Source organism: Protobothrops mucrosquamatus, unplaced genomic scaffold (assembly GCF_001527695.2).
Source record: "Protobothrops mucrosquamatus isolate PMUCROS unplaced genomic scaffold, P.Mucros_1.0 scaffold579, whole genome shotgun sequence".
Lineage (NCBI taxonomy): Eukaryota > Metazoa > Chordata > Lepidosauria > Squamata > Viperidae > Protobothrops > Protobothrops mucrosquamatus.
Window position 1 is genome coordinate 903,392 of NW_015386880.1, and position 16,796 is coordinate 920,187.

Genomic DNA, 16,796 nt, shown 5'->3' on the forward strand with positions numbered 1-16,796 from the left:
TGAGGATGGGAACTACATCAGCTCTTTTCCAGTCCTCTGGTAGTTCCCCTGTGCTCCAGGATCTTTGAAAAATATAGTTCAGTGGTTCAGAGATCACATTTGCTAGTTCCTTGAGAACCTTGGGGTGTAATCCATCTGGTCCTGGCGATTTGAACTCGTCTAGGCTGGACAGGTGCTCACTTACTATTTTCTTGCCTATGAGGCTTTTGCCTTTCCATGTTTTTTGAAAATCTTTTTCTTTTTCTCCTTTTATCATTTCCTTTCTCTCTGATGTTTTCAACATCTCTACATTCCATTTTATCCCATCTATTTTTTTGTCCTCAGATTTATTTTGTAGTCTTAAGGGATGAGTTATTTTTTTTCCATTTCTTGTAATTTTTTCCCACTAGGATTAAATCATGTTTTCTTGCTTTGTTAAGTTTCGTCTTTGAGTCTCTATTTTCAATTTTATGTCCACTTATTTGTTTTGTCTACTCCTTCTCTGTTGTTGTTTTCTGGAGGTTTTTTGTTGTTGTAGAGTTAACTTAGAAATAGATTGATTTATATTTTCCAATTTATTTTGGATTTCTTTGTGATTTGAACTCAGTGTTATTTGAATTAATTGCAGTATACTATATATCTTGGTGTGTTGTATCTATATGTCTCTGATCCATGATGGCCAAAAGTTGACGTTTTCCTTCTTATTTGCAAATAGCTTTAGAGTCATGGTTAAATATATATTTGTAATCCAAAGAGTTCAAAAAAGATTTTTTTTCCTAAAGTTTATAATTCTCTCTTTGTCTGCAGCCCAGATTGTTGTCTTTTTTGTCACAGCTGTTCTTTGTTATTAAAGCTTTGAAGGTCACAAACACAGATTAGCTTTTCCCAAGTTCTCTATGGAAATCATAACTGTCATAATCTTCATCCACCACTAGGTGTCAGCATTATTTAGTTTTCAATATGAACAATGGTCTTTAAAATGAAAGTCTTAACCATTCAACAATTTTAAACTTGTCCAAAGTAAAATTTTAGCTTTCAAGTTTATAAATTTATTTCACTACCATATATTTTGATCCTCCATGGAAATTTTAATTCGCTGCTTCCATTAGTATAAGGGTGGGGCGGAAGTCCTCCTCCTTCACTTTCAGAGGTATTTTGCTTCTTGGGGATCTTTTCCAGGAAATTAAGTGTAGAATAGAAAAAGGAAAATCAGATTCCTCACCCAGTTTCAAGCACACGGTTTACTGTTGTGCTGGTTAGTTCTTTTGGGCTTCGGTTGCAAGTAGCTTGGGCTGATCGGTGAAATACAGCCTTTCTCCTGTTGGGTTAGAAGGCTTTCCCCAAGATGAACGGAACAACCGCCATCATTCCAGAGTTGCCGGGGCACCCTTCTTTCTTCGCTTCCCTCTGGGGTGGCTTGGACCCATTAGGGTCTCCAGGCAGGATGAAAATTAGCCGTGGGATTGCGGCGGTCCCCAAGCCCATGGCCAGTAGCTACTGCGCAGGACCAGAAGTCTCTCCCACTGGAAACATCTTCATTTCAGGCAGCAGAAAGGCTTTACAGATCACTTTTAAAATTCCAATGCATTTTGTAAAAAAACCAAAAATGCATGTTATTTATTTACTAACTAGCTGGGCACATGCTTGGTATTTACCTAAAAATGAATTTGCAGAAAAGGAGAGCAAATGTTATTCCTTTCCTAATCTCTCTGCCCCTAAACTGGGAATGATTTTCTAGAACCTAATATGACAAGGTGAAGTGAAAAAGAAGTCACATTTCCCCATAAGTTAATACCAGTCTATAAAAATGGAATTCCTATTTAATCTAGTTTTGTCCCTGCTTTTTTTCTTTAGGGTAAATTTTCCCCAAGATAAAATATCTAGTATAGTATTATATTTTTTGTTTCAAGTCAATCTTTATGATCTCTTATCGTAATGTTGTAATGAACATCAGAATTTCAAAATATTTTTGATACACTGTTTGAAAGAAATAAGTCTTCTATTCTTTTATTGTCCTAACAGGTTCCTGAAATCTGGGATCAAGTTGTCAGAAAAAACTCTGGAAAATGGCAAGCAATTGCCAAGCACCAAGTAAACAATATGTTTAGTCCTTCAGAAGAGGAGCTGAAAAGCCAGGCTTATAGGTAAGATTCACTCATATTTAGCTTCTTCCTTTGTCAAAGATTGTAATTGTTACAATTATCAAGATACATAGAATTAACCTGAAAGCCCACAATTTGAAAAATAAAAAATTCATTTTCTTAATTCAATAAGGTTTAGAAATCATTTACTTAATGTCGTATTCCAAAATCTGAAGTCAATTTCAAAGGGTATTGAAGGGTACTGAAGTCAATTTCATTGGTATAAATTCATTTTTAATAATGTTTTACTAAATATGAAATTAATGTGAGAGTTCCATTTATATTGTAGTTATCACTGGATAATTGTTGCAGTTGTTGTATTATATGAAGGTTGCTTTCTTTCTTAAATCAGATGGGCAAAGACATATAACCTGGATGTAATGGAAGCCCTAATTCCAGATAAACCCAAGTGTGCAGTATGTGGCTCTGCGGCCACAAAACGCTGCTCCCGTTGTAGGAATGAATGGTATTGCAAACGGTAAGTTTAATACCACTAGTTTTCATGTTATCTTAAATCCTCCACTAATCTTATGGTAACATAGATATCGAGAAACAAAAATAATACCAATATTAAAAATATTATAAATACTATAAGATTGAAATGCTAATTTTCATTTAACAAACCCTTACTTTCATTATTCATTTACTGTAAGCATCTCATTAGCTTGAGCTCTGTAAACAAACGTGAATGTATGTATGAGTGTAGAAATATTTTATTGCATTAACATTTTAATAAATTGCATCTAATTCTTATGTCCCAAGTTAAAATAAAACCATATTTTATTACATTGGCTTTGTTTGTGAAACAAGTAGAATTCAAACTTAAACTTTCTCCATAATATGGTTCATAATGTTATCACTAATAACTAGGATACTTAGAACATTTTCTCTTCAGTAGAAAATGGACTCTCCTAATAGTAGAGATTATCCAGAATTGGGTTATTCTTTCTGATTGCTATAAGTCAGAGCTTAACTACTTATGTTACTATTGAGCTTCCAATAGAGAAAACCATGCCAATTTCAATCCTGCCTCTATAAGTAATATGATTGAGATTTATTTTATTACATTACCAAATTTATTTTCTTTCTTTGGTTATCATCTGACAGTTCTGTAACAGTAGGACATTAATTGAACAATGACCTCTAAGGGGCTTGAATCATGCCCCTCAGAAGTGATCGTGAATATTCAAGTCTATCTCTATCTCACTATCTCTCTATCTCTCTACTTCTATGTGCCATTTATGTCTGCTTTAAAAGGAATTGTAGCAACTAGCAATATTGCAATCTGCTTCTTCATTACAGGTAATCCCCAAATTATGAGCGTTCACTTAACGCTGAAATTACATGATCAGCACCCCCTAGTGTTTACGAGCAAGTCCGAAAATTACGAATATTGCACCATTATGGCAGTCGTTCGCCCTTACGAGCGACTTCAGTGGCACTGCAACGTTCACCCTATTCCCCCCCACTCCTCACAATTGCTTTCCCCTCCCTTCCTGCCGCGCCAGACTCACTTACCTTGCAAAAATCCTCTCTGCCACCTGAACTCGCATGATATTACCTCACCCAGGAGCTTCCCTCGACTCTCCTGTCCCTCAAAAGCAGGGACCGCGGCAGAGAAGAGACGGATCTTTGCAAAGTAAGTGAGTCTGGCGCGGCAAGAAGGGAGGGGGAAGCATGAGGTACCTTAGTGTGTCAGGGAGGCCTGTTCCATCACTAGGCCCGCCATGGCCTTCCCTACCCCAGATACCTCATGTGCACTTAACGAGCCGCATGCATTTTAACGAGCAATGGAGTGATTCCGTTTGAGGTACGAGATTCATTCTACCAGTTTCCGAGTTACGAGTGGAATGTGCAGGCTACATTACACTCATAACTCAAGGACTACCTGTACTTCTCTAGATCAGCAGATGGTCTTGTGGGTATTATTTTGCAATAGTAAGATTTGTTCTGACAGTGTTTGGTTACATTTCTCAAAAAGTTAGATACCAAATATAGTTCTGCTTTAGCAATTTATTTCTCATTAATTTCAGTTGGAATCTATTTTTCCTTGCATTTGTATCCAGTTCAGAATAAAATTGTGCAAAGTATTTGAATGAACACCCTTCCTCAAAAAAATTGGAAAGGCTCACACAGCTGCATCAAAATGTTTTTGTTTGGTGGTACACACAACTTTACTTAAATGGCAGTTCCAATTGTCCATGCACATACGCTCCAAACTGCTGCCGCCTGGAACAGAGCTTCTGGAATAGAACTTCCGGAGGTTGGATCCAACCTCCAGAGGCATGCAGAAGCTCCCTCCGACCTCCACTCCTGGCGCAAACGGCTTGGAGGATCCCTCCAAGGCCTGGATCCAGCCCTCGGAAGCTCTGTTCCAGACGGCAGCAGCTTGGAGCAGTGTGTTGTATCCTATATAGATATAGATATAGATAGATATATCTTCTATATAAGCTTAACATCCAAATCCCAAATTACCATTTATGAAATCATTTTTATGAGTAAAAGAAGTACATGCTTTGACCTTCGTGCAGATATTAACAGTAGTAAGGAAAAATTCTGAATGCTGTTGTAGTTATCATTATCATTACGATTTTTTTTCATTTTTTACTCATCTTTAGAGAGTGTCAAGTGCAGCACTGGCAAAAGCACAAGAAAGCTTGCAATTTGATTGCCGATACGGTGAAGAAAATACAGGAAGATGTACAGATGCAAGCAACATCCATTAAGTAATTCTGATGGTCAGAAAAAATATCTAACAAATATATAACATTCAGAATTACAGAGTAAAAAAAGACACCAGGTTAATAATTAATAAAATACACAAGGCTTTTTTTTAAAGCATTTGATTTAACAAATGTCAGCCAACATGATTCTCGAATTCTAGGAGATAAATCTTAGTAGAGAACTATTTCTGGGGTTATTTATCTCTCTTATGAATATCACTGTCATTTATGTATCCTAAATTTTAGATGAGACTATGCTGTATTGCTCAAGCATTAGTATCAAGCTCTGAATTTCCTAGGAATTTGAAGAGTTAAATAGGTTATAAATGGAGAGTGTTTTTTGTTTGTCGTTCAAGATTCTTTAGCTTCTGAGGCTTATTTTGTAGATTACCTAACTCTACATACCGTTCCCATGGCATATACACTTAACTAGTATTTCTGCAGAAATGAATGACATCATAGGTAATGAAACTGACTTGCAAAACGTCTTCCTTCTTCTTATAAGCAGAAATAGCTTGCAACCATTTGAGAACAAAAGCCTATGTCTTAATTTTAAAAGGGCCTTTTTGATCTAATGATATTGCTAACTTAAAAGACACAGATCTCCTAAGCTGTTTGCATATCTATTTCTGCACTATTGGAGACTGTCAAAATCAGATTTTGTTGTATTATTTTTTTCATTAGGACAAGAATTTTACGATACTAATTCAATCTTCTGCTCTCAGCTCTGTGAAATCACATTGATACATAAATCTGGTCTGAAGAATTTAGGTACAGTTTTATGACCAGTAATTTCACAATTACATTACAGTTTCTTAATTTAGGGCCTAGTATTTTAGACATGTAGCAAATTCTTTGTCTTTATGAAACTAACTGGACTTAAGTGCATTCTACGTGATTTATAAAAGCAGACATATTGTAGCCTACTAAGCATTTTTAAAGAAGAATACATATTGCTGGAGTGGATGACTAGAATTAAAAAATGGGTAGGAATATTTAATCCCTGCCCTTCTCAAATCACCAGCCACTTATGCAGCATTTCCTTCTGTACAACTTCAAATTCATAAGGATTAGTTATTTGTATTGGTGGGTAATAGTTTATCCTTAACTGGTTCCAGTTATATTAATAGAGCAATGAAGTACAATTAAAGTTCTCTGAACAGGCCTTGGTATTTGCAAATTATATGCTCTATCAAAATGGTTTACATACTTGGGTTGTGGAGAGGAGAAAGGTCAAGCATTATCAACTGTACCACAGTTTCTGAATTATACAAGTGTTTGATTATATTTTTTCCCATGTCAGAAGAAGAAGAAGAAGACTTTGAGGGAAGAGAAGGGGAAAGGATGTGGTAAATTAAAAATTTCAGTTTACTGAGCTATAGTTTCATACATATCACATGATATTTTCCATGCTAGTGAGAAAGCTGACTCTGTTATTTAGTACTTATTTTGGTTTAAAAAAAACACCTACTAATAATCTGCTATATATGAGCTTTTAGTGCTACTGAATAACTAATAATCTCAGGCAAAAAAATCACAGGAGATGGAATACAATTCTAAATGGAAAATGTTTAATTATCTATTCTTAATTTTTCTAAGATCTTTAACAACAAATTTTAGTTTATTTCTGAAAATCATAGCCCTCTGGGTTTTTTCTTCTAGCCAAAGTGTGATTTTGAGAAAGGCAATTCTTAATATGTAGAATCCTTTTAAATTTGAATTTTGGAATTATACTTTTACTCTGTGTTCCATATATTTTCAACATGCCTGCACTAGTCTGTGCCTCCATAATATAGTCCAAGATTTAAGTGCTTTTGAAAAAAAAAATCTGAAATCTCAGTGATTTTGAGGAAAAATGTCAGCAATTCCCTCAAAACAGCATACTATTTCTTCCTTAGTCCCTTCTACCCTGATTAAAGACAATAACTACATTCTTTAAATAAGCAACTTGACATATTCCAGGCTGTCTCTATATGCTTAGTTTTTTTACATTATAAAGCTGAGATACCAATTGTTCAATAATGAATCAACTCAAGGTCTTCAAATGATATAATCTATGTAACAATTATTGTTTTCAGTCAGGAAATATCGTTAAGTCATATGCATAATAACTCATTTACAAATATTTTCCTTCATTAATTTCCGTTTTATTTTTTCATAACATATTCTGATTACATGCCTCATTCCAAGAAAGCTGGGAAGAAGAAAAAAATCAGATGTATTGTCTTGTTCATAGGTTTTTAACTAATTGGCAGTGGTAGATGAGCTGCTGGCCAAGAGAGGAAAATATTCCAGCAGTTAAATTTACGTTGAAAAATGGTTAACTCAGCTGACTTTAGAGTGAACTTTAAAATGCTGCAACTTTTACAACAGAGCCTTCCTTTTACCTATTCCTGAAAGGCTCCTCCCATGTAGAAAATACGGCAAGGGCAAAAGTTTTTCAAAGTTCAACTGCTTTTCATAGTAAGTGCAAGGCACATAATGCAGTGCTGCATTTACCTCTGACAGAAATAAGAGAGTTATGTTTGTTGTTTCATTGTTAATAAAATTTTCTTATTGCAATTGTCCATAGGTTCGAACTATTCTTTCATTTCTAGACATTCAGAGTTGGTGTTACATTATTTATATCCTGCCTTCCTACTAAATTGAGATGTCAAGGCAACTAATTAAAAATCAAATATGGGGGGAGTTTAAAATTAATAAAAACCAAGACTACTGTAAAGTTAATAAATAAATGACTGGTTAAAATATGTCTTATGGCTGCTCTAAAGGTAGAAACAAGGAATACTAAGCACAGCTTCCCATGAAGAAAATTGATACGACTGAAATTTGAAATTCTTTCCTTATGAAATACTGTTTTTCAGAATAATACCATGAAATATTAGATATGTGTTGTTATCTGATTCTAAGCTGCAGAATTCTGAGCACTTGAGGTCATAGTTCAAGGGATGAATAAGATGAATCCTCTGCAGCTTTAGATGAATCCTCTGCAGTTTTTTTCTCAAAGTACAAGTAATACTTTGGAAATGGTTGTTCTAAATTAAATAGGACTTGGATGATGGATAAGAGGATTGGATTTTAATGTTTGCCTTCCAGAATGAAGAATAACACTGAATTATCTTCCCAGTGTTACCGAGACCAGAATGAAGCTATTAATTCAACTCTTGGTTGTTACATCTCATTTATCCCTCCCCAACATACAGTATGTCTCAATATGTAGTTCACCAAAGAAGTTGGAAAAAATGCTTTAAAACATAGTTTTAAAGGAATTACTTCTGAAACCTATCAAGCAGAGAAACGATCAACCAAAGAAGTATGGATGTTACTTCACTGAATAGAAATCTTCAGCTAATAGTCTGTGGTATAAATTTAATCATACTAATCTGAAAATACCAGCCCAGCCAAAGCGAGCACAAGTGCTACTTCCAAATGCTTAAAATAATGACAAGATAAGTAATTGGTCAATCTGTAAATGAAAAGCTATTTCAAGTCAGTGTCAGATTCTTTTTACATCTTTTGGTGTAATCAAATTTACAAGAGTTCCTGAAATAATTTCCCCACTACAATTTAATATATTAAGTTTCAAAAATGTATTTATACTCATAAAAGATATTGAAGAGATTAAGGAGGCTGGAATTCAACAGCAGGGAAGAAACCACAATCATTTCCTTTGTTGAGTGTTCAAAAAAGGAGATGGGCTCTATATTTATAAAGTCTAAATTTGTATGACATCACATAATCATAATCAGTGTATCCGCTGAACTGTTTAAAAAACTTTAATATTAAATATAAGGAAATATGCAAGATTGGAGGGAGGATATGAAAATCTTTGCATCTTGAGATTACAAACAGCTGCAGATTTAAGTTTCCAGGCTAGACAAAGATAAATACTAATAGTATTAATACATTTGCTTCTGAGACCTCTCTAAATTTAATATGCTTATTCTCGGGAAACAGCAAAAGTAGGACAATTTCTGTTTTTTTCCAATGATATTTTTGGATTTGTTCAAATGGATTCAAAATGCAGTGCCTGGAGCAAGCGGAAGGGCCTGCAACCCTCATTCTAACTTCATTCTTTTTCCTCCTTTTGACTTGGAGATAATTTTAGAAAAAGAGTAAGCTCAGTAATATGAATCTATGGTAACCACCATCAACAATCTTAAGGACTTAGCCAAGATTTTCAATAAGGCTTTTGCTATGAATGCTGACAAGAGCTGTATTTAGTAAGGTCAGCATGAGTGATTTCCTCTATCATGAAGCCACATAAGCCATTTAATTTACACCAGTGAGCAGGGCTAAACTGCAGCATATACTTAGAGTAATGACAGATCCATTCTTTTCCCCAAGTTTAGGATTAAAATGGAAGGACTCACTTTTCTGGTCATTCCAGACTTTTTTGTTGGTGAAAAGCAAGAAGTCTGGAGAAGAGCTTAAGGCAGCTTTTGAATACCATCATAGGCACTCTCCATGACCATGAACTTGCTTCTTCTGTGTGCCCACACTTATTGTTCTGATCCAATTTGGGATGGGAATTTAAAATTATTACTTCTGTCTCAGTTGTTGCAGTCATATAAGTGTATTGCCAATACACAATCATAGGAAGGGGAAAGAATGGCAAGGCTTTCCTTGCATTTTCATTACAAAAAGAGCAATAGATTTCATATAGAAAAATGGGATGGTCTGTATTTTCCCTCAACAGGCAGATGCAAATGATGGAGTTTGACATGGGAAAGAAAAGACTTTTGAGCTTTAATTCATCCCTGCAAAAGTGGCCCAAAAAAGTTCTTTTCCACCTGAAGAAGTCTGAAATCAGAAATCTTGTGTGAGGGTTGCATTGGAGAACTTTAAAGGTTGAAAATTCTTCTTTGCCTCCTAATTTTTTTTTCATGGCAAATGAGAGTTCAGAAACATGCTTTTAATATAACAATGCAAAATAGCCTCCTAAAAAATAGACGGCACAGTACAGAATCTATTTTATGGCATTTATCTAATTCTAAAACAGAAACAAAACCTCTCTTGCAGAAGTATCCTTGGTAAATCTTGTTTTCCATTGTTATAGCTGGGGCTGGTCTCAAAAAAGTCAGTGGAATCAGATCTGGTGAGGAAATCTCAAGACTGCAGTCTAAACTGAGAAATTGAAAAAACATCTCTGAAGAAGGTAATGGCAAACCATTGTTACCAACTAAACTATACGGATGTTTTTATGAAGTCATTAAGATTTGAGCTGGATTCAAAGAAGAGATTTTACCTTTAATGGAAAATGGGAAGGAAGTTAATAGGAAACCTTATTTATATACAATATACAGCAGAGATTCTTTCGCAGAAGACTGAAGAGCAGCTGGAGAATAATCCTTGCACAAAAGGAAAATACTTTTGAGCAATTATTTTAAGCAAAGACAAAGCTTTGTTTGCAGGCGGGAAGTGCTAATCGCTAGTAGATGTTCTTGTGGTTTCTTCCCTCAATAAGCAAGCAGCTAAACCCCTGTGACTCTGAATGACAATCTGTCTTAACATGCAGATTGCAAGTAATCCACTTAGATCCATTGCTTTACACCTAAACGTTGGAAGAATAATTTCTAGGGTTTCCAGCGACATATGTAGCCAATTACTGTACCAACTGACAATTCTGAAAGCTGTAGTCCCAAGTATTAGGAGGACCCCAGTTTAGGAAAGACTGGTTCAGAGAACCTTTGCACCTGGAAGAAATGGTGTGCACACAAAGAGCAATATTTCGTCTAATCTTCTTAAGTGAAAAGGTGTTCCACACAAAGAAAGGATGGTGGCTGTCTAGCTAGCAACTTGGAGTCTAAAGTGGTGGTCCTAAGACAGGGGTAGGCAACCTTGGCTCTTTTATGACTCGTGGACTTCAACTCCCAGAATTCCTGAGCCGGCTCAGGAATTCTGGGAGTTGAAGTCCACGAGTCATAAAAGAGCCAAGGTTGCCTACCCCTGTCCCAGGAGAAAAGTGGCTCCTGCAAGCTTAAAGTCCCAATCAATAATAGAATTTGTTTTTAACAGTTACCTGCTGGGTGACAGTAGGTGGGCACTTTGCCATGCCTATTTCTCTCAGGGCCATGCTGCTGGCTCCCTCTACTCAGAGCTGACATCAGGCCCCACCCGTTGCAAGCCACGCGGTGGTTCCCAACTTCCACCCAGCGGCAGAATGCAGAGGGCGAGTCCAGCTTAGTGACCAGCAGAGAAAGAACAGGCAGGGTAGGATGGGGCGATTGCAACTTTCGACTTTCTCTATTAAACTTTCCCTACTAAACCTTTTTCTCTTGCTTCAAAACCAGCCGTCTCTCCGCTAAAAAAAAACAAAAACGCGGCGCTGTTCTACATTATTCTCTCTCCCCTTCGCGCATCTACCCCACCCCCCAGCCTCGTCAAGGGGGGGTTGCCTCGCTGTGAGACTACCGCTCTCCTCGAACCTGCGTGGGGCCGGCTCCTATGCGGCGCAGTCGCTTCTTGTTCCGGAGGTGCCTTAAGGCGGGAAATGAGGAGGGGGAGCGTCGGCCCCAAAGCTTCCGAAGCGAGGCGCCGCCCGCGCCTCCCTCCCTCCATCCCATTGCTGGGAAGAGGGGCCCGAATGAAAGAGGAGGCGAGCTGAGGCTTTTCCTCCGATTGCTTGTGCGCCAAAAAACCAACCCAAAAAAAAAAAAGGTTCTGAGCAGCCCTTTTAAAGAGGCAGCCCGAGTTCACATAACCGTCGCCGCCTTCCTCCCCAGACTTTCCGCGCAGGAGAAGGCCGTTGCCGTCGAGCCCAGAAAGCCCACCCCGTTTTGTTGAAAGGAAGAATGGGGTGGGAGAAGAGAAGAAAAAGGCTCCGCTGACTGAGCCCTGGCAAAGAGCCCTTGTGACTGTTTCGGACTGCTTCGAAACGGGGGGGGGGGGGGGGGGGGGAGGCTTGCGGAGAGCCGGATCGAAGAAACCGCGCGAAAGGCAAGGATTCCGACGAGCACCCGAGGGTGAGGATGGGATGAGGACTCGAGGCGGGTTCTCAAGCTCTTTCTTCCCTTCCGCCCTCTGCGCAGGCGGGGGCCATGAAGCGTCCCACGGCCCAAGAGATGATCGAGCTCCAGACCCTGGGGCTGGAGGAGCAGCTGGACCTGACGCGCGGCCCGCGGGGCACGGCCGAACGCCCCGTCCGCCTAGAGCGCGCCAACGCCTTGAGGATCTCTCCCGGGAAAGTGCCCGAGCTCTTGACCCGCGTTCGCCAGATCCGCCTTCTGGGTGGCGAGATCGATCCCAAACTGACCGAGGAACTCGGCGAGGGACACCTCTTCAGATCCTGCACTCAGAGTCAGCCCACCTGGTGCGATCTGTGCGGGGAGTTCATCTGGGGCGTCTACAAAAAGCGTCTCCGTTGCATCTGTGAGTACCGGAACTTAACTTTCCCAAGTCCCGCTCGCAGAAGTTTCGAGGAGAAACAGAAGGGCCGGGGGTATGGAGGATACCCATGCATAAAGTGGCCAATTAAGGTATCATTAGGAGCTTTACAATTTGGGGTGTGTTAGCACCTTTGCTCCTATTCCATGCAAACCGCATCAGGTTGTTATCTTGTTTCCGGCTGAATTTTTATAACAACTGATGAGTAAGGCAGGCACAGATTCAGCAGGGGGAAAACTAGTTACCTCGTTTTTTTTAAAAGAAAAAGAAAAAAAGAAAGAAAAGAAAAAAAGAAAAGGAACCTCTTGCATTGAAAGTACAGTATAAGAGCTGTGCAAGAAAAACAAGATGACAGATCCTCTGAAAGTGGTATGTTGCATTGGTTCAAGATTTCCTTGAAAGCTGTGTATGGGAGATAATTGCATTTCCTAAAGACTCTGTATCCAGAGCAACCATTGAACGTGGGCATGTAATATATAATTAGATCTTTTCTTCTTTTCAATCTCTTTTCCAACATTGGCAAGCTGCCTGGGTACTCTGTGTAAGAGAATATTACAGGAGGGGGCTAATTAGGGTGCCTGCAAATGTGTCACAGGGTGTCTGTGAGGGTCTAATGAGAGGACTGTCATGCATGTTGCCTGTGGACCTGTTTCTGTTCTCCCCTTGCGATTTTGTGTATTTGTGCATTGGGAAACACAGGATGGGCAGGATACCCTGAGCTGTGAGTCACAGAACCAGGAGAGTCAGAGAAGGGCTTAGAATGGAGCAGTCAACAAGTTTACCAGCCACTGCCTGGCTGTTTCTCCCATAGAGGTTTCCTTTCTGGAAAATGTTTTGCCACAACACCTGGCCACATCTGGCCCATATTTGAACTCAATCTTTCTTTTGTTGGTTTCTTATACAAATTTTAGTCCAGTTTTGTTTAGGTTTGGGAGAATAATCTTGTTGATAGATAGACAGAAATAGTCCCAAGTTTGTTTATATAATTTCTTTCCAACATTCTCGTCCCAAAGGTGCTTTTTTCAGGAGGCAATTGGACTTTCTGCTTTTTCTTTGAAGACATTTCGCTTCTCATCCAAGAAGCTTCTTCAGCTCTCATTAGATGGTGGGGAATGGAAAGATTTATATTCCTTGCAGACAGCTGGTTATTTGCATTCTTTTAGAGAGTCCTTGAGGCCACTTGGAGGTTTACCTGTGTCCTACTCAGGTGAACCTGAGGACACAGATAAACCTCCAAATGGCCTAAACAACTCTCTAAAAGAATGCAAATGACCAGCTGTCTGCAAGGAATATAAATCCTTCCATTCCCCACAATCCAGTCAGAGCTGAAGAAGCTTCTTGGATGAGAAGCAAAACGTCTTCAAAGACAAAAAAGACAATCCAATTGCCTCCTGAAAAAGCACCTTTGGGACAACCATGACCTGGATGACTGAGAATCTCCATAGACACTTCCAACATTCTCTTGCATTGGAAAGAATAAAAATGTCTTTTTTGCTCTGTAAAGGCATGTGAATGAAGAATATGACATTATTATAATGCAACTGCAAATTACTGCTTAGAAATTGCCATGAAATTAATAAAACAGGAATCAGTATCTAAGTCTGAGAGTTTATGGCAATTATATTTTACTACATTTTTTTTAAACTGGATCAGTTTGTAATCTGAAAACTGCACAAACTTGAGCAAAATTTGAATTATTTTGTCCTATCAAGTAAAGTTTAGTTTACTGCAATAAAAGCAAAACAAAAGTTTTTAAAGTCCAATGGTAATCTTTGTATTTTTCTAATACATATAAACAATTTCTAGAATCCTGCAATCACTTGCTTCCAAAATAATTTTATATCTATAATTTGATCAGATCCACACATGCATGACTCTCAAATATAACATTGTTTAAAGGACTATACTAAAAAAAATACTGATTTGGCTAATATACTGTGACTTGTCTGGGGTGACTATTATCTTGTCACTTTGGTGCAGTGTGTATTTTAGTGATAACATGCATGTATGAGTTCAATTGCAGACTCAAGTATTTCCATCTGAGAAGTTACAAAGGAGCAACTCATTGAATCATAGACTTGGAAGAGATCTTGGAAATATTTTAGTCCTTGTTCAGAGCAGGAATCCTCAAGCCATCCCAGACTAATGGCTGTCCAAAATTTGTTTGAAAACCTTCGGGACATCCATGACTGTCCAAGAGGCAGGCTGTTCCACTGCTTAATAGTCCTCTTGGCCAGGAAATACCTCCTTATTTTCAGTTTGAATAAATAAAGCTTCCATGCCAAGGTTCTTACTCTACCCTTGGGTATTATGGAGAATAAATCCATACCCCCTTCTCTATGATAGCCCTTCAAGAATTAGATAACTCTATTATGTCTCCACTTCATATTTGTTTCTTTAAACCTGGGGTGTCAAACTCAATTTCATTGAGGGCTGCATCAGCATTGTGGTTGCTCTCGGGGGGGCGGGGGGGTATGGCCAGGGTGGGTGCGGCCTACTGGGTGGGCGTGGATGGAGAGGGTGTGGCCTACTGGGTGGGCATGGCCAGCTCTACATCGTTCACGTCAAGGGTGCCTGTGGGGGCCTGGGCAGGAGTGGGACAGATCTGAGGGTCTCTGGCAGAAGGGGGTGGGACCGGGGCAAGCACCAAGGCATGGTCCATTTCTTCATTCCTCACAAAGGGTGACACCTCTCCAGCATGCACCGAGGGGGTGGGGCCAACACGGCAGGGGCTGGTTCCTCGCTGTTTCTAGACAGCCTTGTGGAGCTAAGACTGAATGTGTTTCAGCATAGATGGCCACCACAAAATTGTACATTGGCTCCCGGCCGGCCTGGGCCAGGGCCAAGGCAGTGGGGGCCGTTCCCTCACTGTTTCCAGGATGGCTTCGCGGGCCACATGAAACCACTTCACGGGCCGCATCCGGCCCCCGGGCCTTGTGTTTGACATGTCTGCTTTAAACTATAAGCAATTTTCTAACTGTTCTTCATAAGTTTAGCATACAAGCCACCATCTTCATCACCATTTTCTCTACTTTTTTAAGCTTCTCAGGATCTTTCCTAAATTGTGAGAACCAGAATTGAACAATGTATTCCAGATGCAGTCTGTTCATGCAGCATAAAACTGAATTATCATTTGCCATCATTTTTATACTGTCTCTATTGATGCAACCCAAATTGCATTGCTCTTTTTTGGCAGCTGCAGTGCATTGCTGGCTTATGCTTAATGTGTAGTCTACCAAGATCCTAAATCTTTTTCACAAGTTGCTGAGCTAGATATCACCTATCTTGTACCTGTGCATCTGGTTCCCCCCCCCCAGGTTTAGAGCCTTATATTCCTTTGTACTGAAATGTGTTTTGTTAGATAGAGTCCACTGCTTGATTATCATTTCTAGGATTTTCCCAGATACGGATATCAAGCTGAGTCCACATCCTCCTTCCTCCTTTTCTTTCTAAAAAGTTAGAGCAACATTTCCACTGAATTTCAGGAATTCTCATCTTTGGCTCTAAGACCACATTCATCAGTTACTTTGGCATCCTAGAATATTATCAATCCAGACCTGGGGATTTGAATTCATTCAAAGTTGGTATGAGTTATCTCATTAGTTGCTTATCTATTTTGACCTCATTTATCTTCTACCCTCCCCCCCCCCAACACACACACATACAGTGTGACTTCTGACAGACTAGACCAGTGGTGGCGAACCTATGGCACGGATGCCAGAGGCGGCACTCGGAGCCCTCTCTGTGGGCACACGCTGTGTCTCCCCAGCCCCGCCTCCTCCCACGGCCCCTTCCTCACCACCAGTCACCCCAGAGGAGAATCGCCCCTGGGCACAGCCCACGCAAAGCAGCGCAGCCAAGGACATGGTAGCTGGGCAGCGGGGACAAGACTCCGCCCTTACGCCCTGTCACGTGCAGATGCTGCTGCGGGGCACAGGTGGAGGGTGTGGCCACCATGGCACTACTGAGCTGCCTGGGTGTGATCTGAGGCGGGCTGTGGAGGTGGTGGGTGGCCCAGTGGGCACGGCGGAGCAGGGACAGGGGTGGGGGGCGGTTTTTGGGCACTCGGTCGCCATCACTGGACTAGACCACTTTCCTTAAGCAAAAAGACAGGTGCAAACAGGAATTAAGGAGTCCAGCTTTTTCCCTTGCCCATCACTATCTCACTATCTTCTCCACCCAGCAGACTGACCATTTTTATGACTTTCCTCTTGTTCTGAACATACTCAAAAAAGTCCTCGTTCTTCACCTCTTTCTTCTCTCCCTCCTTCTCCCCCCTTCTTTTCTCACACTAATATTCATAAATTTCTCAGTGACATGTTGAAGAGCAAAAAAACTGATCTGTACAACCCCTGCCCAAGGATTTGTGCAATCCTCATACATACATTACATAAATTGCACAGCCATTATATATGTAAAGCATACCCATATTTAACATACTTATTATTACATCGTCTATATGTGCAGCTTCTCTGTTTTGCAGCATTTTAACACTGATCCCTTCTTGCCTAGTAATAATGATAGCACTGGTTTGAACTTAATTCTATCACCTTCATCCTCATTCAAA

At 39.7% G+C, this 16,796-nt stretch overlaps 2 protein-coding genes across 2 annotated transcripts in view; both read left to right on the forward strand.

Moving 5' to 3' along the window:
- Positions 1-4,911, forward strand: part of ZMYND10 (zinc finger MYND-type containing 10) — a 24,773-nt gene extending 19,862 nt beyond the window's left edge. Inside the window, exons 10-12 of the mRNA XM_015817357.1 lie at positions 2,002-2,123; positions 2,473-2,598; positions 4,739-4,911. Coding sequence (XP_015672843.1) covers positions 2,002-2,123; positions 2,473-2,598; positions 4,739-4,850 — 360 coding nt within the window. The 3' untranslated portion in view covers positions 4,851-4,911. The remainder of the gene's footprint in view (positions 1-2,001; positions 2,124-2,472; positions 2,599-4,738) is intronic.
- A 6,972-nt stretch (positions 4,912-11,883) lies between these two features.
- Positions 11,884-16,796, forward strand: part of RASSF1 (Ras association domain family member 1) — a 31,440-nt gene continuing 26,527 nt past the window's right edge. Inside the window, exon 1 of the mRNA XM_015817358.1 lies at positions 11,884-12,214. Coding sequence (XP_015672844.1) covers positions 11,884-12,214 — 331 coding nt within the window. The remainder of the gene's footprint in view (positions 12,215-16,796) is intronic.